The sequence below is a fragment of the Sesamum indicum genome, linkage group LG9 (genome assembly GCF_026168435.1).
Source record: "Sesamum indicum cultivar Baizhima isolate 11 linkage group LG9, ASM2616843v1, whole genome shotgun sequence".
NCBI lineage: Eukaryota > Viridiplantae > Streptophyta > Magnoliopsida > Lamiales > Pedaliaceae > Sesamum > Sesamum indicum.
In genome coordinates, this window is record NC_142665.1 from 21,829,593 (window position 1) to 21,851,195 (window position 21,603).

Sequence of the window (21,603 nt, forward strand, 5' to 3'; positions counted from 1 at the left end):
ACTGAACTGAGAAGCGAAATTAGGATTTTATATATAGAAATAGTTATTGTTGCACGCGGTCCCCATGAACATACCAAAAAATATTGTGTGGGACGAAGAGAAATTATTAAAACTGTGTGAGATGAAAAAATATGGGGTACGTGGAGAAAGAAAAAATAAATGCATGAATTTATTAAAAATATGAAAGTTTGTGAGTAATAATACAAAGAAGGTGAAAGAGAAAAAATAAATTATAATTACTGATTTCTTAAAAATATGGAAGTTGAGAGAAGCATGGAGTAGTGGGTTGAGAAAAGAAAAGTATAATTATGTGATTATTAAAAAATATTGATATTACTATTTTGACCATTTCTTTTTAATAGAAGAAATGAATCAAATGGTAAATTGGGTTATTCAAAAATTGATACGATGAAAGGGTTTTCTTTTATAGTAATATAGATAATAGAAAGTAGTTAAACTTAAAAAAAATTATCCCAACTTAATAGAAATAATGCACACTTTCAGAAATAATATAATTAGGGTACTTACTAGAAATAATACACATTTTAGAAGAAAAATTAAAGATTTTAGCATGTATTTATATTTGACTGTTGACCCATCCGATTCAACCAACTCAGTATCGAATCACACGGTCCACCGATAGAATCATTGGATCAAACGATTTTCATAAAAAAAAAAAAAGTAATTTTTTTTCCACTTCCAATTTTCTGATTTCAACCGATCCGATTTGTGTCCTGATACCAATCATGTCTTATTGATAATAAGGCCTACCAATCGATTCATGGCAGTAAATTTAAGTGTAGGTCATAAATTGGAGAAACTCGAACTGACGCTATTAATTATAAGTTCATGAATGACCCATTCGAACTCGATGAATCAAGTACCACTTCTACATGCTTGTAGATAGAGTGATTCAAACAAATAATTGAATCATTATTCAGTGCCAGCTAACCCTCAAATCTAGAAATTTGTTTTGTAATCCCAGTCAATTACTTTGTAATAATAAAATTAGAATAAGGCCAAATCGCATGAAAATCCAAGTAGATATAACTTGAGTTTGAAATGCGGACACCAACTTGGAAACTTGATGGAATTAGCAATTCTTGTATCAATATGATTAATCAGATAAAAATCCTATACTTTTTCTTGTGGGCTCTTCTCTTTTAATTTCTTCTTCTTTCTTTTACTCTTCCTAATTTGGATAATATGATTAATGAATTGAGTGAAAGATTAAATAATGTGAGGTAGGTGCCACGTTTTTGTCTCAACATGACCACAGTTTATGACAAAAATTCATAGCAGATGGTATGGAATTCCACGACTTGTGTCCCATCACACTCTTCAATATCATCAATCTAAATCGCGACCTACTGCTTTGCACGACCAACACCGCAAATTTCTACCCTAAAACAAAGGACATAAAGGAAAGGAAAAATACTGTTCGTTCATGTCACATATACTCAGAATGGTGAAGTGAAAGGAAATGAGAAATAGAGCAATGTAATTCAATAATTGGATTTACATCCACATCCCAAATGCCTAACCACCTAAATATATATCCATTCTTGTTGGTTTTTATTATTTTTAGTCAACCAGTTACAATTATATCATGAATGTCAAGTTAATATATATTAATTATCCATATAAAATATGTATGACTAATAAGTAACTACCATCACCAAGACCATCAACTGCTATTAAAATAAAAAAAAATGCAAGTAACCTCATATGATATTGTTAATGAGTACATTATTCCTTTATGAAAAGAATTAGCAATTTACCCCCTATATAAATTTACAATATTACAGGAGGTAAATTGCATTAAACTCTATTAAAATATATCAATATTTATAAGTTGATAAAATTCCAACTTATAACTTGTTAGTCATGCGGTGTCGACACCATATATTTCCCACTTGACTTCATTTTTCTTCTATTGTGAAAGAGATTTTAGGGGGTAAAAAGACCAAATGTAGAAGCCAACAATGGATCAAATGCAATCTGCATAGAATGTCAAAATGGTATTCTTTCACCTTGTGGACCAGGTGAGTCCAACTGAATCTTGGACTTTAAATTTGTCACAGATTTGAATTGGGCTGCATCAAGCCCTTACCTGCCCTATAAATATTGTACAAAATTGTATTTATGTGGATCCAATGTTCCTCTAATTTTTTAGCCCACTTACTAAAGATTGAAAATTTCTTCTCTTTCCTTTCTTTTTCGGGTAATTGATCATTTAATACACAGTATGGAAAAAGAGAAGATTAGGACCAAAAAAATGACAATTTTAATACTATAACTAATAATATATATTTAGAGATTAAAAGATATTTTTTTATAATAATGATTTTTATAATTTATTAGTCATTATTATTTTGGAAGAAATTACCATTAGCATAAATTAATAACAAAAAATTGTGTATACAATTATCATTAAAAACGGCTGCTGATACATTTGAGAAAAAACAATAGTTGATTGAAATATCGCGTAAAATAAGCTGATAATTCAATCCATCTCAAGAGATAGGTTGAATTGTTCAAGTGCTATAGTAATTAATAATTGGTTCGACCTCCAAATATGCGTTCCCATCCAGTTAAGTAATCAAACTACTAACTTATGTTAATTTTCTTATTTAACCCAATAACAAATAAACGGGATTTTACTGATAAATTTTAAAATTGTCACTTGATATTTTTTTCTAATATTAAATTTTCTTATAACAATATTCAAATATCAACAGGTATTGAAGTATGTTCACAAACAAATGAATGAAAACTTATGATGTCTTATCAAAAAATTAAAAATAATAAAAAAACAGTATTAGACGAGTAAGACATACCCGGTTGATATTATTCTCTCTTATTGTAACGTCACTCCATTCTAACTACTTTCCTTAAAGAATCAATTATTGAATATGAGTTTTATATGTCAAACTTATAAAAGACATTTTTACGAAAATAATAATAATAAGAACGTCAATTAGTTTGTCAAGTTATATATAATGGTGCAGTGCGCGTGATTATTATTAAAAACCTTCCGACAGACAATACATAGACTGTGGGTGCATCAGCATACAAAATTAGGATAACGATTTTAAGACATGGGCTTCCAGAATTAGTGGTCATGACATATATAGACTTTAGAGAAATTGTAATAGGTTGATTGAATTGAATACGGACACATAGGGGGACCCTGTAATGAACGCTGATCTATGTCATCAGTCTCATCTTTTTCACCACGTTGAAGTGCCACATTGTCGTGTTTCATGACGCGATCATGCTTCATATATACTCTCTATATTCTTTTCATCTCAGGGTGGTGTATGTGTTTTTTTATTTATTTACATTTTAGGGAGGGGGCCAATGGATTATGGATCTGTATTAATCTTATTATAATTATATTTATAACAATACTATAAATTTTAAAACAAACAATTAGGAAAAATAAATATGTATTAAAAAAATTGATGAAATTCGAATTCAAAATTTTTAGAGATTGCAATATTTTTCCCCCCTTACCAGTGGCAACGTGGCATAAACCTCAATATCATCAATCCCACTATGAATGTTGGATATCATACGGAAATATTTGGGTCTTAATAAGAATTTAGAATTTATAATAGTAATTTATCAGATTTATTTGAAGAAAATCATGAATTTATACCCGTTAATATCTACTTTTAGCTATTTTCTTCCGTAGTTGATTTCAAATTTAAATTCCATCTCCTTTTTTCTAATCCAAATTCCAAAAAGCTCTATTCGAAGGCTTCAGTCACTCGAGTGGAAAACATTAAGTACTGATTTAGCAATTAGAATGAGACATTAACTATTTAAACAATTAACTCTAAACTTAGCACATTGAGAAATTATATATATATATATATATATGAAACCTTATTACATACATATTATTTTAATCTTAATTACTCTTAATTTCAAAGATAAAAACTAATAAATATTTGAATAGCATGAGTTTAAGCTGTGAATCTCGTATCATTGTCACAAACTAAAATATTAAATATTAGAATTTGCAAAAAGTAAAGTTGTCCTTTGGTGCGTAGCTTCTGTTTCTTTACTAACAATATGTAAAAATGGATGAGGATGATGATGAACGGTGTGTGTGCATGATTATCCAGTTATGTTACCATTTTGCAATTAAGTGATCTCACGTTTCAAGAAAGCATGGGAAAATTGTCAGCATTTGTCCTCCATCGGATTTCATAAATAATTGTTCAATGCTCAAGACTCAAGACCCCGGGACAGACTATACACTCCAGCCACTACGTGCGACCAAAATAACCTTTTCCCAACTTTTTCGTTTTTTCCCAAAAAATATACATATATATATATATATATATTATTTTATATTTCTACCTCCATCCTTTTCTTTTTTTGTCTTGGGTTCTTCAGTTTTTAACTTTTCTTACATGAATTCCCTAGGTTTTTTGAATTCAGTTAGGTAATAATTTTGTAGGAAAATCGAGGGAAAAAATAGAATGCATGGTTCTTGAAATCTGGGCAGGTGAAAGAACAGTCTACGCATGTGTTGGAAATGTAGCTCTGCAGTCATGCGGCCTCTGCTGAAATTCAGTTTATGTATGTCTACGTTTTACTTTGTTCATTCTTAGGTTAATTAATTTAAGGGCTCTCTAGTGTTAAAAGTTTGTGCCCCATCGGCTAAAGGTCGCAATTCAATTAAGTCTTACATTTTGTTAGCTGGATAAAGTTTTTTTTTTAATATGTTATGTGATTGATTACATCGATCATTCAATACATTTATATTCAAAAACTGATTTAATAAATCAATGATTGGAATCAACAAATATATTTAAACGAGATAAAAATAATAATAACTACCATAGAAGTAGGTAAATATATACACCCAAATTGGATATATTCGAACCATAGTTTTTTAGTAACAAAATCTCAATTTTACCAATCAAACGAGATCTCTTTGGCCTAAATGGATAAAGTGGAGTACTTGAATATCATTCTCGTCCATGTATGGTGCAATGGTATTTGTAACAGTAAAATCTTGTCGAAATAATACCAACTTTTAAAACTAAGGACTGTGTGTGAACTGCACACATGTAGACAACTAACGGTGTTCAATGATTTCTTGTCTACACAGTTGAAGTTTTGAAACTAAGAACTATGTGCGCGTTTTGCACATGCAGACAACTAACTGATCATTGAGGTCAATTATGCCACAACCAGTTACATATATTCTTCTTCTTCTTCTTCCTTTTTTTTTTTTAAATCAAAACTAAAAAGGTAATATATAATATGTTTTAATAAATTTTTTATAAATAATATTGTCCAATAGCTCAATTCAATTAATATGACTAACAACGACAAATAAATTACAATAATTTAATTAACGTGAAAAAAAATACTTACAAGTACCTCAACTTTAATCTTAATTACTAAGTTAAGACATCATTGACATTGGTATGAATGGATCAGATCTACCTCTAATACATCAAGATTCAATGTACGAGGAAAAAAAAAAGGATATAATTAAATAAAGTGATGAAAAATGTAGGTGCAAATAATTGTTTGTGGATGCGCGCGTTTCTCTTTCTTGTACAAATTAATCAGTGGAGATGTGGGAGAAAGCGGAATACTAGTGTTTTTTCTATATATATATATATGTATAGATTCGAGATTCCACCACATATCATCATCATTAATGGCATTATCCTAGATTTGATTAATTAACGTGCTAAACTGACTACTTAGTCCCTGTCATTACTTTCATAATAACGTCACCCCCAATCATGACAATGCCTCAAAACATGACTTCTTGCCCACTATATACAAGACCTCACTTCGTACCAATAATAATAATAATAATAATAATAATTAAATTAAAAATAAATGTGATAAATTTGCACAAAAATATAATCCATCGTTTTAATAAAATAAATATAAATTAATATATTACTACTGGGTAGATATTGGTTAATAATTGGAATATTTAATTTAGAAATTGGAAGAGGGTGTTGAATTTAGAGGCGGATATTTTTAAATGCGAATATTTGAGGGTAAAATAATAGTAGTACAAAACCATGGGAAGAAATGAAGAAGAGTACAAGAATTGGGACAGGCTTTTAGCAAAACCCAGAAGGACCCACTCCCCCACTCTCTGCACCGGCAACGCGTGCTTCCATGTCCCAATCTCCTCCCCTTACCCCACCCCCCAAAACAATATATATATATATATATATATATAATAGTAATAATATTTTTTCCTAAATTAATTTAATGTATCATTTGTCTTGATTAATATTTAAATTATGGCACGTCTTGTATCGAAAATTCAAAACAAGTTCTTTGGGAGTAAATTTGAATGATTGCTACTTTTAACAAGTGGAGTATTTAAGTTTTCTAAGTCTATCTAAAATTCATAAATACAGTAGAGAGATCGTAGTGCGACTTTCATAAAATCTACTCTTTACTTAATATTAAAATAAGTAGCCTCATGATATTTACGGAGCACTTAGCAATTTTTTTCAGATTCATAAAATAAAACATATTTTGATACTTCAAAGAAAAAAAACCAACCATGGAGCACTTGGTATTATTAAAATTCGTAATTGTTAATAAATAAATTAATTAAGAAAATATAGGAGATGAGAAACGGACGAAAGTTTCCATCAGCTTAGCACTTTCTCTGGGCACAAACTCAATGCGCAACACATAGAAATTAGACAAGAGTGAGAGAGAATGAGAGATTATCCGACAAATGGACGTGACCTAACCTTCCCCTTTAGATAGCCACCAACATTATATATATTTTTTATTATACTTCATATATATATATATATATATATATCAAGATAAATTGTTTCACATTTCTTATTATTTATATTGTGAAGAAAAAAATGTGTTTGTTCATATATATATATATATATAGGATGAGAACTAATACTTTCCGAAACAACTTCAATTCAAGGTGTTTTTCGTATATGTATTGGTACATTTATTAGTTAATTCACATGAAACTATAGTCTAATTCATTTGTTTGATTATTTCTATTTTCGATTTATAGATATTAATTAGCCTTAATTAAAAAGATGGCATCGATGGATATGTCCTCCGTGACTACGTTCGTGTAGTTCTTAGAAAACGCATTCACATGCATGTTCATTTAATACTTGTTTGCTATTATGAACATTAAATATATAGGAATTTTTTTTATATCTTTTAGTAGTTTAATATTATATATAAATTATTGCCAAAGCTTCATGTGTCTCAAGACAGTTTGTGTCATTTATTGCCAATCAATATTGTCTTTTGTGTTACATTATGTGTATAAAATATTTTATTTACTTAAAGACATACACACACTCACACACACATATATATATATATAACACATCAATTATATATATATATATATACATGAATTGTGTACAAAAAATGTGAGTTTGAATCGCACAAATGTGAGTGTATGTCTGTTGATTTGAGTTATTGATATATTGAATCAGTATTTGAATTTGAATATCTTGAATGATGAAACGAGTTGTTAGAAAATGGTATAAAAAAATACTAATTTTAAATATGAAATTTGGGCGAATTAAAGAGGATCATGTAATTAATTAACTTCAGAACTTTCATGTCATCTGGCACTTAGTTAAATAAAATCGAATTTAATAAAACCTACTTATTTCAAAAAAATATATATAATCAAACCCTCTTTTATGATCATAATGAATCCTAAAAAGTGAAATGAAGACTTATAATTAATTGAAGTCAGATGGCATTTTCATTAACAGAAAAGAAAACCCAATCCCCAACTTCATAATTAATTGTATATATGTATGTACAATAATTGAACCTTTACAATGATGCATAAATATTTAAGATCATCCTGCCATAAATATTCCGATCCACTTTGGACTCTCCAAAATTTCCAAGAGGTACCCTCTTGAGGTACGGTCAAGATCCAATTGTCTTGTCGGCGGGCCAGATGGTGCTACCTTAGTGGTGCCTTCTCTGTACATGTATACGTATAAATATATACATACAACTTTTCTTTTCATTCATCTGTATACATATATATAGATATAGATAAACGCATTATTATCTGATAAGAGACAACTGTGATTAAAATTATAGCACGGAGTATATAATTCTTGGGTGCATGTGGTTCACTTTGGCAGGCTACGCTGTTATTTGGATGATTTGTGTGGAGGGCCCCTTGTGATCCACAAATTTCAGAATTATATAATATAATAATAAGATTTGTGATGAAATTTATTTAATTAATGATATATTATAAAGTAGAATGGGGATTTAATATATATATGCAGTGCTGGACATGTTTGAGGCATCTCTTTCACAAAGCTTAAATAAGATTGGCTAAGGCACTGGGATTTGTTTGGCATGCCCCTCACCATTCATATTAGTACCCCTTAAGCAACAAACAATTGCTTTGATTTCTGTGTGTAAGAACAGATTCTTTCAAATTCCTCACAACCCTCTTCTTCTCCTTCCAACATCACATCTGCAGCTAGCGTATATATTGCTCCAGTTTCTCTCTCTTCTCTCTCTCTCTCTATAAATATATATATATATATATACCAAACAAGGAATAAAAGTATTGCAGTTAGGGGGAAGAAGTACTACTTATTAAGCCGAACTCTGAGCTGTGCCCACAAGAGAGATTAGCAGAAATCTGATTTTCTGTCTTCTCCACAAGTTGTGACATTCTTTAAGGTAATCAAAAAAATGTTTTCTTTCCTTGAAAAAATTTGTCTTGATTTTGATCAATTCTCGTTGATTGTTTTTATATGTTTTTTTTTCCTTGATGGCTGAAATTGAGCTGTGATGATCATTAAAAGGCTTAGGAGATCAGAAGGATCAATCTTTCAGGGAGAAGTACTAATGAAAAATGATTTTAGGACAGTGAAACTCTTCGGGCCTGTTCTTGTCTGTTGATCAAACTTGGAAGTATTGCTAGTCGTCAGCTACCTTTTTCATCTGCTGTTCCAATTTTCTTTCTTTCACTTCTTGCAATTTTAGGAACTCGTCATATTTTTTCTCCAAGTACTCTTAATTAAACCAATTAAAAGTACAATTACCAGTCTTTTATTGTTATAATTCTACGTGAAAATATACCTTGAAATTTCAAAAGTAAATGTCTAATCATACTTAGTTCTGGTGAACTAGTTAAACTAGAATATGTGGAGTGTGGAGGATGAAGACATGAGTGTAAAAACCTAAGGAAAAATCTGAGTCAGCAACTACAGTTAACCACTGTTGTCCTGAAAACGATGTGAAGCCATGCTGATAGATATTTTTCGTTTGCCAATAATTATCGTGGCCCAAAAACATTATGATAACTATGAGAAATAAAATGTTGAAAGAAATTTCACATCCGTGGCCTTATCGCGCGCCAGTCTTTATTATTATTATGTGGTGCTACTTTTTCTTTTTTGGTTCATAATAATTAATGCTTATATATCTTTAATTTCGGCCGTTTTTTTCGCTACAGGTGATGAGGACATATATGTAAGAAGAAGAGTATTTATCAAAGAATCCGAAGAACACCAAAACCTTAGCTTGCAAGAAAGGCACATATATATATACAAACACATATAGCTGGTTTTATGATATTTTTGGTAACTCGAGAATGGAGAAGCTTCTGAATCATTACGACAGGGAATACATGAAAATGGCTATGCTAAAGCACGAGGAAACATTTCGAGAGCAGGTAAATTAAATTAAACTAGATTAATTATCTCGCCTCGTGTACTTTGAGTTAGATGTTTACAGTAATAACCTTGAAATTATTATTATTTTTTTTTGCTGCAGGTTTACGAGCTTCATCGCCTTTATCAAATCCAGAAAATGCTAATGAAAGACATCGCCAAAAACAAGCGAAAAGATCTGCAGTATGGGAATAATTGCAAACTGCCCGAGGCCCGGCTATCTCTTGACCTGGAACGGCCGGCAGAAGAGTTTAATGCTCCAGAATCAGGCGGCGCCGGCGAATGTAGAGTTTCTGAACCTGAAGACGATCAAGGTCACGATCTTGAGCTGACATTAGGCCCGAGAAGCTACCGTCGAAGTAAATTAACTAAAGCTGCTGAAGCTGCAGACCCTCCATCAGATTCCGGGCGGAGCTTCTCGTCTTCTTCCACCGGATCAAGCCATATAAAAGGCACAAGAATCTCGACAAGAGAAGAATTGTTGAGCCAGCAGAAATGGGCCCTGGAAAAGCTGCAGCCTGTATCAAATCAAGATCGATTAAACAGTCCTCCGTGGCTTTTCCAGGCGCTGAGCCTGAATATGACTTGAAATATAGCAGCAATTCATCCAGAGTCGGTATGATAATTGTTTTTGGACTGCTTGTTATCATCAGCTGATTCTGTGAATGTTGATTGTATGGGATTTGAATTTGAATTTGAATATTTTTTTCTTTTTCTGATTTTTACTATAATGGGATTGTGTCTTTCTGATTTATAGTACTAATTCTATCCAACCTTTTCTTTTCTTTTCATCCCTATATTTGCAAAAACATGGAGATACATACCAAGTGGGGCTGGTCAGATTGGGTTCCCTGGACGAGATTGTCCGGACTTGAGTAACAAAATATCTTCGGGGAATCCCGAGAATGCAGCATTGTGCCACATGACTCACATGCAGATAAGACTTAACGCCATCTGCATATGTCTTGTTGTTAGATTAAAACCTAAGTACATACGTTGTTCAGGACTTCAACCACCCTTGCAAGAATCCCTCCTCATGAAATATTAATTACAGTTGAATAGATATCACATCAGAATCTAACTATAAGGAACCTGCCAGTACCATCTATTTCGAGACTCGTTGTGATCCCTGTCTCAAATGAATTAGGAACTAATTAATAGATAAATAACATATCAGCATTGGTCAAATAATTCAAGTGTATTTATTGTATACATCTTTTGGACGAATTGTTCAGAGCAGAATTTTGGGGACCATCTCGGTGGAATTACTAGAGGAGGGTTTCACATTCTGTTATTCGACAGACAGCAGGGTTCTTAAAATCTCAAAGCTATGGCGGAAAGGGAATCTGGATTGTATTATTGAGGGGGCGATCGCGCCGTACATGTGGAGGGTTTTGATGAAAGCTTTTACTACTACTAAATATTGTAATGCAGACATATGATTGATTATGTTAATGTTTTGCAGAACAAGAATAAGATTGGAGGAATCTGATGTAGATAATCTTGTTCTATACTTGCACACAAAGGGACCCAAATCCAGGTCTTCTTTTTACGGTCTTTATCGTGCACCTACCACATGGAAACTCTTTTTCCATTAGAATATTGAGTTGAGGTGTTTTGATGTGTCTGCCACCAGATGAACATTAGATTCCATTTGCAGATAAATAAAAAGGGTCCTGATCTGGAATACAATTATGTGTCCTGACGGGGAAAACATCTCTTATCTCAACTCCAAAAGTCTTCCAAAGTCCTCCCTTCTTTGCGTCATATATATATATATATATATATAGGGTTAAATACAAATTATCTCATATCAAAAAAATTTAGCAAATTAACTTCGTAAAAACAAATAGAAATTGCACCTTTCACGCGAATTCGTGTAAATCATGTTTTTTTTCTCTAATTTTTTATTTTTTTAATTTTTAATTATAAAAATTACATGTATAATCTTATAATAACTGTCGGATCGAATTTGAATATAAGGTCTAAATTGAACTAGTAAATCTACGATTTAAATTTAAATTTATTTTAGTAGACGATTAATATTTAAAAAAAATAAAATATATATATATAAAATATATATTATATAATTAATAGTTATATTATATATATATTTTTGAGAGAGAGAGAGAGAAAAGTGACAGTGAGGGTAGAATAAGAGGGGGGAGGGCGCGGGGACGGGGGAGGGGGAGGCCTCGGCGACGGGGACGGCGCGAAGAAGGAAGGGGGACATTGGAGACGAGGAGGGGAGAGGGATGTGGAGGGAGAAAGGGAGGCGATGGTGATGAGGACGTGGAAGGAAAGACAGAGGGACAAAGGCAGTGGAGGAAGGGGAAAGGGGAGAGAGGTCGGAGGGAGAAGGGGAGGGGGATGCGGCGATAGGGGAGGGCAGAGGGAAGACGGCAGGGGTGACGACGGGAAGGGGAAAGGGAGTGGGAGAGGGCAGTGGAGTGGAGGCGGCAAGGGGGGAAGGGGGTGGTCGGTGGCTGATTTGGGGGTGGGTGGATAGAGGGTTGGTTTTTTTGTTTTTGTTTTTTTAAATAAATATATATTATTAAAAGTATTATTATTATACATAAAATAGTATGTTTAGTTTTTAATAAATATTTGTATATATTATAAATTAGATGTATAATATATTATATAAAAAATATTTTTTTTTGGAGAAAAAATCATGTACACTTGCAAAAGGGGTGAATACTCTACACACATTCGTCTAAGGGGATAAATTATTTTAATTTAAAAAACACAGGGAGATAATTTAATTTTTTTTATAAGGGATATTTTACACATTATCTATATCACAGGAAGTAGCATGCATTTTCCCCATGTACATATATATGGACATTAAACCTGGAGTCTGGACCATCCCATATATATGTACTCTACCTTTTCTTTAAACTATATTAGTGTTAAAAATGGAGATGATAAATTAAAAAATAAATTTAACAAATAAATTTATTTTAATCAGATTAAATCATAATAAATGATTGATTATGGTGACTGATGCGTGACAAATTTCGTGACACGTGAATGATGATTGATCCAATTATATATAATTAACTAAATAAATGTCTCCCTAAATTGAACTAGTGTGTCTATTATAGTAAAATGGTATGTTTTTTAAATAAAATGATAATCCATTCGAATGATAGTCATAAAAAATTTTGAAAATATTTTTTTCCAATTTGACATGTAAGTTCAAAGATATATTTTTAACTTCTATAAATAGCTCCCCCTCCCCATTCCCTTGAAGTTTACAACAACTAGTAATTTGTTACACAATTACTCTATGTATCGCGTCATTCTTTAATATATTTAAGATCAAATGATTATTAACTTTTTATTATTAATAAAATATATATACCATAAAAATTTATATTAGATTTATAGAAAAAAGAGAAAAAAAAAATGATTATATAATATTACTAAGAAAAAAGATGCATAAAAAGATAACTATAAAAAAATAGTAGAAGAGTGGGAAATAATTAAATAAATTAATTAATTAAATATTAAAAAAAATAGAAAAAGTGAAACACCAAAAGGCCCATTAATAATAAAGTGTGGGTGCTGTGAGTTTGAACTGCAGTTTCAGTTTTCACTTTCCTGGAACTTGAGGTGGCAATTAAGGGAGTGTTTTAAGAAATTTTTGCTTTTGAAAAACTAATTTTTATAGAAAAAGATGAAAATTGTAGTAGGATCAAAATAGTGGACAGTATAAGTAGAAAAAGTAAATAACAGATCAAAGTTTTAAGAAAAAATTACTTTTGGAACAAATTTAATTAATTAAAGACCATTTTGTTCCTATAAGTAAGCAAACATATATTATTTTTTATTAATATTTGACTTATCTTTTGTTAATAATAATTAATTTTTTCTCAAAAAATAATAAAATTTTATTGCAACACTATATCTCATATTTAATTTTTTACAAATATTTGTCATTCATATTACTAAATATTGAAAACTATTTAAAAATTAGATGTTTAGTTCAATAATATTCCCATTAAGTAATATACTTGTTCATTCATTCATAATAAATAAACATGCATGATTGCAAAAATAAAAATTTTTATTAATTAATATAAGTTTTTCTATGATATAAAAATAATATTAAATAATATAAAAAATAAAATATACAAATTATAAAACATTAAATTTGTGAAATAATATTTTTCAAATGAAAATTTTGAAAATAAATTAACAAGAATAAACATGATTAAGATTATTCAAATAAGGGTAAAATAGTACAAAAAGAAAGTTATATTTAGTATAAAAAAATCAAACCAACTCAAAGCACCTACAAAATTGTTTTTAACTTTCGACTTAAAAGTATCAATTACATAAAAACAAAAGCTCACATATTTTTAGAAAAAATTAAAAAAATACTTTTTTAAAATTCTCGTAAACACCCCTCAAAGGTTGTTTTCCTCACTTCTATTGTATTGAATGAGTGGTTGTATAAGTGTGAGCAATATTAAAGAAATCCTATAGTAAAAATATATGAAAAAACTCTGGTAGGAGTCTAGGAGACTTGTGGTTGACAACGTACACCAGTCCTAGTGATGCTCAACTAATTGTTTCATTCCTCCAAGATACAACCAATGATTATTTAGAAAAACATGCAAGACTCAAAATGGACAAGGATATTGCAAAAAGTGAGATAAAACTGAATTGTACTTATAGGATGTGACTCAACGCACTTCGAGTGCAACATCAGTTGTTCACTTTTTCTCTAAATGAGAAAATGGGGGGTTTATACTAGTAGAAATATATTATTTTGAGTAGAGTATTATTTTATTATTTACTTACCCTCTATTACATGGTTATGATTCATTGGCCAGAGTTATTATGGTGGCCCTGGACCTTTTTTATTTTTATTTTTTTTGCCTCCATCATATACATCGTAGTAGGTGCAAATATTTTAGAAAAGATTTTAAGCTGGTTGAGTAAGAGCTTTCTGAAGCACATTGCGTGCCTTGCACCTAGCCTCAAGTGGTATTTTAGGCCTGGATATTCCTTTTCCTTCTGTCAAATCTACCAAGGCATCATCAGTCCTTTGCCACTCAAAACATTGTATTAGAGATGCTAAGGTCAAGCCCACAACCCGATTGGCTAGGCCGTTGCCCGGGCAAGATCTCCTTCCCATCCCAAACGGCAACAACTTCGTAGGTCCAACTTCTCCTACTTCTTCAAAACGCTCGGGATTAAAGCTTGTAGGATCATCCCAAACTGTGGGGTCTCTATGTATGGCCCAAGCATTTACTTGCACGATTGTGCCTCGGGGTATGTCGTATCCACCAAGCTTGCAATCAGCGGATGCTTCATGTGGTACTAGTACTGGTGCTGCTGGGAATAAACGGAACGTCTCCGAAATAATATTTTGGAGATATGAAAGCTTGGACAAGTCTGATTCATTGACGAGGCGATTGTTACCAACAAGATTATCTATCTCAACTCTGGCCTTATCCAGCTTGGGCGGGTGGTTGAGCAGAGCAGCCATTGCCCATTCCATGGTTGATGCTGATGTCTCTGTTCCAGCAAGGAGCATCACCTGACATTTTGGCCATGTTAACAAGATGATTTGATGTATGTGATTGTGAGCCAATCAAATTTAATCATTCAAGGGTATGACTAATTAAGAAGAAGGAAATGAGAGGTTACCATTATAATTCCTTTGATGATAACATCGGTGTAGTACGCAGGGTCCGACTCTTGCAAAGAAAGCAAATGATCTATCATTGTATTTCCACCCTTATCTCTTCTGTGTTGGTCAATTAAACGTTGCAAGAAAGCGTCCATTTTGGCTCCAAACCTCGCCAAAGTCTTCTCAAGGCCTTTGTAGTCAATCCATCTAAACACTGGGAAGAAATCTGCAGGGTTTGATACGCCTCCTAGCTTGAAAACCTCATCTATAAGCTCTCTAAACTGCTTCGCCTCCTCATTTTCGTCAGCCTCACCAAAATACCGCTTCCCAGCCACCATTCTCATGATGTTATTGAATGTTAGCTCAGCAAACCTAGACCTGAGTTCAACTCTTGCAAAGTCTTGGTACGAGTTTTTATAGAGATTTTCCAACATAAGTCTCACTTCGTCGTGTCTGATGGACTGAAACTTGTTGAGGCGAGCAGTGGAGAATATTTCAATTGTGGTTAGGCGGCGAAGGTTGCGCCAATACTCGCCATACGGGGAAGCGACCAGGGTGGTATAGTTGTAGCCAATGTATTTTGCTATGATGAACTGTGGCCGGTTGGCTAAAACAATGTCGTTCTTGGTGAAGCACTCCTCCACGATGGCCGGAGACGAGACGACCACCATGAGGCGGGTGCCAAAACGAAGCGAGAAGATGGGGCCTAATTTTTGAGAGAGTTTGTGATAAGTTAGATGAAGAGGTAATTTAAGGTGGTGGAGGTGGCCTAAGAGAGGAAGTGCAGGGGCTGGACTCGGTGGAAGTTTTCTTTTCCCTTTTGATGAAAAATTGAACGCCAAAGCAAGAACGAAAAGCCAAAGGAGCCCATATAACCAGCTTATTTCCATGCTTAGTTTATGAAACTGTATATGGATTATGGTTCTTATTTCTAACTTGTCACGAAACCTCTCTCTCTATATATACGCCACAACGGGGCTGGCCTTAGTTGATAAACATTCAAATTATCGATCCTCGGAGAGGACAAAACTTTTGTAGTTAATAGGCTGACCGGACGTCATGAATGGCGTCTGCTCTTTGGTTTTTTTCTTCGACCTTTGACCTTGACCATCACTTTTAGGTGATGGGACGATCTTATCAGATAAAAAATTCTAATCAAAATTAAATATGATTGAATCAAATAAATCACATAACAAGTGCATATATACTTGTTATGAATAGATCACTTTTACTGAATTATACACCAATTATATTACAAATTTATTATACTTATTATATAATTGATTCAAAATCAACCAAATCCAATCTAAATCAGAATTTACATGGTCACAATTTTGCCTTGTCTTGCATATAAGATGGAGAGGATGAGGGACAGTGAGCAAAGAATATAGCGACTTTTCAATGAGAGTACTGTTGAACGAGACAAGTGTATGGTTCTACGTGATTTTGTTGAGGAAAGGGAGGAAGTATCTCATCTATTCGTACCTAAAGAGGGGAATTTTGACCCGTATTTGATTTATCTGAATTAAGAAAAATCATAGCACGACTAAGTTCAACTTGTCAATTTAATTGTGTACAATATTTAAGCAATGATCAATTACTATCAATTAGACGATAATATTATTACACTTATTATTTTCTTGATTAATTTTTTTTATTAATACTATATATAATTGAAGAGTATGATTTTGATGTCTATTTAGTTTTTGATATGTTATTTTTATTTTATTTTAAAATTTATTTATTTATTTATTTCTCTGTTTTACATATTGAGGTAACTACTTCTCCCCACTTATTGTTCCATTCATCCATAATTTTTTTTCTTTACATATGAATTTTCTTTCATTCATTTATTCTCTGTATTTTATTTCAGTCAAATGTATTTTGATAATACATTATTAGTTTAATAAAAATATTATTATATTTGTACACGCGTTAAGTGTGCATTTCTCCCTGTTATATACTAATGTCAAAACCTGAATGGTTCACTTTTCCTTGAAAATTGATTCTAACATTGGTTTGGTTGAGACTGAAAGTTGGACATATTTAATTAATATTTAATATTTAAATATATCAAATGATGTAATAAATGATATTTATGGTAAGTAATGGAAATTGGAATTCAAATGTGATGTTACATACTTATAAGTGAATAATGTATATTTAATTCAAAAATAGCTGAAATCATATTTAATGAAATTACGTATTTATTGAAGAGCTTGAAATCTAATTCTGCATAATATCACATGAACCATCAAATTTTACTTTTTTTTCACCAGGCAGTTTTCATTATTTCAGTATGTTCGCCAAGATTTGAAATCTCGGCTATAACATGGGCTCAAAAGACCGAACTGATGGACTATAAAAGAGCCCATTCCTTCAGGTAACTAACACACGCATGTTTGTTTTGCCATTTCTCCAGGCGCTGGCTAATTGCTCGTTAATGAGGCGGTTATGGAAGACGTGGGTTAAAACCCTTTTCCTCAGCAACCTCTCAAGTCCCTCTCTTCTCCCTCAAAAAGGTTCTTTTTCAAAGTACCAGGACTTTCATCCAGCCTTCGTTTCTCTATGTAAGTATTTCTTCCTTACTTTAGAGTTTCCTTGTTCTATTTGAAAGATGTCTTCCTCTAGCGACTCAGTTCGTTTTTTAGGGAGACCTTTCTAAGCGATGATCTTTCAAAGGTCACCTCCAAGAGGGCGGACCCTATTCCACCCTACTTTGAGAGGGGCTTGGGGATGAGCTTAAAGCAGGCCACCGCCGCTACCCGTCGTTTGATTAATGAGGATACTAAGGAGGAGGAGGAGGAGGCAAATGATGGAGAGGGATCTTCCCCGGAAGTGGAGAGGGTGAGGCCTTCGCCAGAAGAGGCCGAGATGCCGGAGTCCTCTTCTATGGGGAGACCTTCTGGGCCCTCCTCAAGGGAAATCCCTCCAGTGCAAGAGGAGAAGGTTCCAGAGTCGCCCTCGGACTTGGGGCTTTCCATCCCTATGGACCTCTTCGGTAAGTCAGCTCCTTCGAGAGTGCCATGTCCCATCTGAGTTTATTGTGTATACATCATTCCCTACAGTCATCCATTTTTTTCTCTCCCTAACTGTTTATGCTTTTTCGCCGCCCACTTGAGTTATTTTATTATGAAGTTGCCCATTTTTTCCAAGTTTCATTTAATCATCTAGTTCCGAATTCTTTTAAAATTTTGGCCGGACTCTTTATGGTTCTCCATTTTCATGGTTATCCTGTGATTGCTCATGTGTTTGCTTCATGTTACTGCCTTAAGAAGGCTGAGAAGGGTTCTTCTGCTTCGTCCCCCGCCCTTAAGTATCCTTTTTCCATCCCCCTCAAGCTCCAAAACATTGGAAAGTTAGTTATTTCTTTTTTATTCCTCCCCATACCTGGCCTTTCCCAAGACAATGGATCTTTGAGGCCCCTCCTCCTGCACATGTAGGATTAAGGACGGTGGCCTTGTCCTCCTTGCTGGAAGAGTTGAATGCCTCCCCTTATGATTGCCGGTCTGTAATAGACGAAAGATTTCTGGGGCATTTCGGGCTGGCTCCTGTGACAGAGCCCTTGGAGGACTCTTTGGGTATTTCTTTTTAGTATTTTGCCTGTTATTGCTTCCCATTTTATGTTTTCTTGGGGTATTGATTTTTCTTGTTTACTTTGGTGCAGAGAATATAATGTTTAGTAAGCTAATGAGGGACCATGTGGTGGGGAGTTGCTCTGGGGGACACCTACTCCTAAATCTTCCAAAGGGACCCCTGCTCCTAGTGACTCAAGGGGTAAGCGTCGAGTTATTTATTTTTTTATTGTAAAAAAAATTATATTAATATAATTATTTTTAATATACTAATATTAAATCATGACTCGACATTAAAATTTATGTTTTTTAGCAAAATTACGCAAGTCACGATCTATGATTAGAGATCACGACACCAAGCCGCGATATCTAATTGCAACTTGGTGTCGTGATTTCTAATCACGACACCAGCCATTTTTTTTCATTTAATTTAAATTTTATATAAATTAATTATATAATTTCATTTAATTATATGTAATTAATTTTTAACAACATATTAAAGTAAAAAAATCATAATGTCAAAATTGTATTAATTTAAAAAATTACAAATAAGTGTACCAATGTAATAGTGTATATTTTTTGGTACAATTATAAAAAATACAATGAGGTACAAATATTCTTGCTGGATACGTTTCTTCCCATTGTTATGATCACTCATAACTTTTTGAGAGGAGAATCCTACCAGGCACATTTACACTAAAGAGCGAAATGTAAATTTGCTTGGTAGCTTTCTTTGGTAGCAGTCCGGTGCTATAGTTTTTTGCAGCATTTTGAGCTTTGAATGCAACCTCCTTTGACTTGTGCTTCTTTCCTCTTAGCTGTTCGTTCAGAGCTAGCTCACTGGTGGCATTAACTCGGCCAATTACCGGACAAGATATTCAAATAATATGGGCACTCCCAAAATACACAAAAACTTCAATGAGAGAAGGGACTCTCCGTCGCTGCATAATTCACCATCAAAATACATAAAAACTTCAATTCAAAAAGATAAAGTAAACATAGTTAGCAAGAAACAGAGAAATAATGCATGACTGTATTTGAGATGGCAAGAGTGAATGGATTGTTGCATTTATCTGTTTGAAGCACAACTATTTATACATGTAATGGAACCTACCACTAACTTTTTTATTTAAAAAAAATTGAATGATGTGTCAGCCTTATTTAATTACAAGGCTGACACATGGTTCGTCTTGTTAAATCAAAAAGACTGACCAGTCTTGTTAAATCAACGGCTGGCATTTAACAAGGCTGACCAGCTTTGTTAAATTAACAACACTGGTCAATCTTATTAAATGAAGGCTGGCATCTCTTAACAAGGCTGACAGCCAGCCTTTAACTAAAGGCAGTCACGGCCAGTGATGGGTCAATTAGTGACCCATCACTATCACTTTTTCTATGGTGTTAAAACAATTTAACCACGACAAACATTTATAAATTCTGCGCAAAAGGCTATCATTTTCCACTACACTTTAAAAACAAAACTTTCGATTTCACTTTCGTACGTACGCCTTTTCATTCGATAATTTTTATAAATATTTTCGTGTGGGGTTACACAAATTATTATTTTTTTTATAAAAATGGATAGACGCTCTGTGTACGGCCCTCGTGATGGAACTGTATTATCTCAACAAGCCCAACATACGTCCGATGATATTCCCGAAGGTGACCTAGACCCCGTACTACAGGCACAGCATGCGGATGGTACCTTTTGGACGCATTTTCAATAAAATAATCTTTCTGTACGTGTACAAAAAATCCTACACCAAATAGGATTTTATGGAATTTACAAGTGCGGGCGCCTTCAATTAAATCAGCATCTCATCACTGCATTAGTGGAGAGGTGGCGATTGGAGACGCACGCTTTTCATTTTCATGTAGGGGAAGCAACAATTATCCTACAAGATATTCAAATAATATGGGCACTCCCAATAGATAGCGAGCCGGTGACTGGAGTTGATATCGACCGCACAACACAACAATGACAGGAATATTGCCATACTTATTTAGGCTTTAGCCCGAATGCAAATGCGTTCAAGGACTCAAGACTGCAGACATCCGTAATTATATCTCATTTGGTGGCGATCGATATCACTTATAACACTCTCCACGACGTCGTTGTCCAGTACGCTCATGCTATTGCATTACTTCTATTGGGGGGATTGATGTGCACATAATTCCTCAGGTAACTATGTGTCATTACTATATCTCTCAAAATTAGAAGATATAGAAACAACGAGAAACTATAGTTGGGGGAGTGCTGTGTTGGCATTTTGATATAATTATGCAATGCCAGCATAAAAGGTAAAGCGGTAATTGGTGGCGCGCTGCAATTATTGCAGGTAAGATTTACTTAATAACTCTTACACAATTTTTTTGCTATTAATATTAATTAATAACACATATTTGTATTATTCGTACAGTTTTGGGCATGGTCACGGATTACTCCACTTTGCCCTGGACTTGGTGCCCAACGACTATTTATGGGCCAATTCCTAATGGACTACAATCGCTGGTTCCCAGCAGCACCATATGGTGCTATTTGAATTATCAGCACACGTTCACCCGAACAGTACGGGGAACTCTCCGGGTGATAAAACTGAATTGTACTTATAGGATATGACTCAACGCACTTCGAGTGCAATATCAGTTGTTCACTTTTTCT

General features: G+C 33.2%; 2 protein-coding genes across 2 annotated transcripts; one reads left to right on the top strand and one right to left on the bottom strand.

Annotated features, from left to right (window-relative positions):
• The first annotated feature begins 8,340 nt into the window (after positions 1-8,340).
• On the top strand, positions 8,341-10,482 carry LOC105177798 (glycosyltransferase-like protein). The gene is made up of 3 exons (XM_011101049.3): positions 8,341-8,724; positions 9,503-9,721; positions 9,823-10,482. Exons 2-3 carry the CDS (start codon positions 9,641-9,643, stop codon positions 10,306-10,308), a joined length of 567 nt encoding a protein of 188 aa, XP_011099351.1. The 5' UTR covers positions 8,341-8,724; positions 9,503-9,640; the 3' UTR covers positions 10,309-10,482.
• Positions 10,483-14,368: 3,886 nt separating this feature from the next.
• Positions 14,369-16,312, bottom strand: LOC105177797 (cytochrome P450 81Q32). The gene is made up of 2 exons (XM_011101048.3): positions 15,384-16,312; positions 14,369-15,273 (listed from the first exon to the last, which is right to left on the bottom strand). Exons 1-2 carry the CDS (start codon positions 16,254-16,256, stop codon positions 14,656-14,658), a joined length of 1,491 nt encoding a protein of 496 aa, XP_011099350.2. The 5' UTR covers positions 16,257-16,312; the 3' UTR covers positions 14,369-14,655.
• Between the last annotated feature and the right edge of the window lie 5,291 nt (positions 16,313-21,603).

Coding starts and splice junctions, on each gene's coding strand:
- LOC105177798 (XM_011101049.3), top strand. CDS start 9,641: ATGGAGAAGCTTCTGAATCATTACGACAGGGAATACATGAAAATGGCT. Junction 9,722..9,822: donor AGGAAACATTTCGAGAGCAG/GTAAATTAAATT, acceptor TTTTTGCTGCAG/GTTTACGAGCTTCATCGCCT.
- LOC105177797 (XM_011101048.3), bottom strand. CDS start 16,256: ATGGAAATAAGCTGGTTATATGGGCTCCTTTGGCTTTTCGTTCTTGCT. Junction 15,274..15,383: donor TCATCAAAGGAATTATAATG/GTAACCTCTCAT, acceptor CCAAAATGTCAG/GTGATGCTCCTTGCTGGAAC.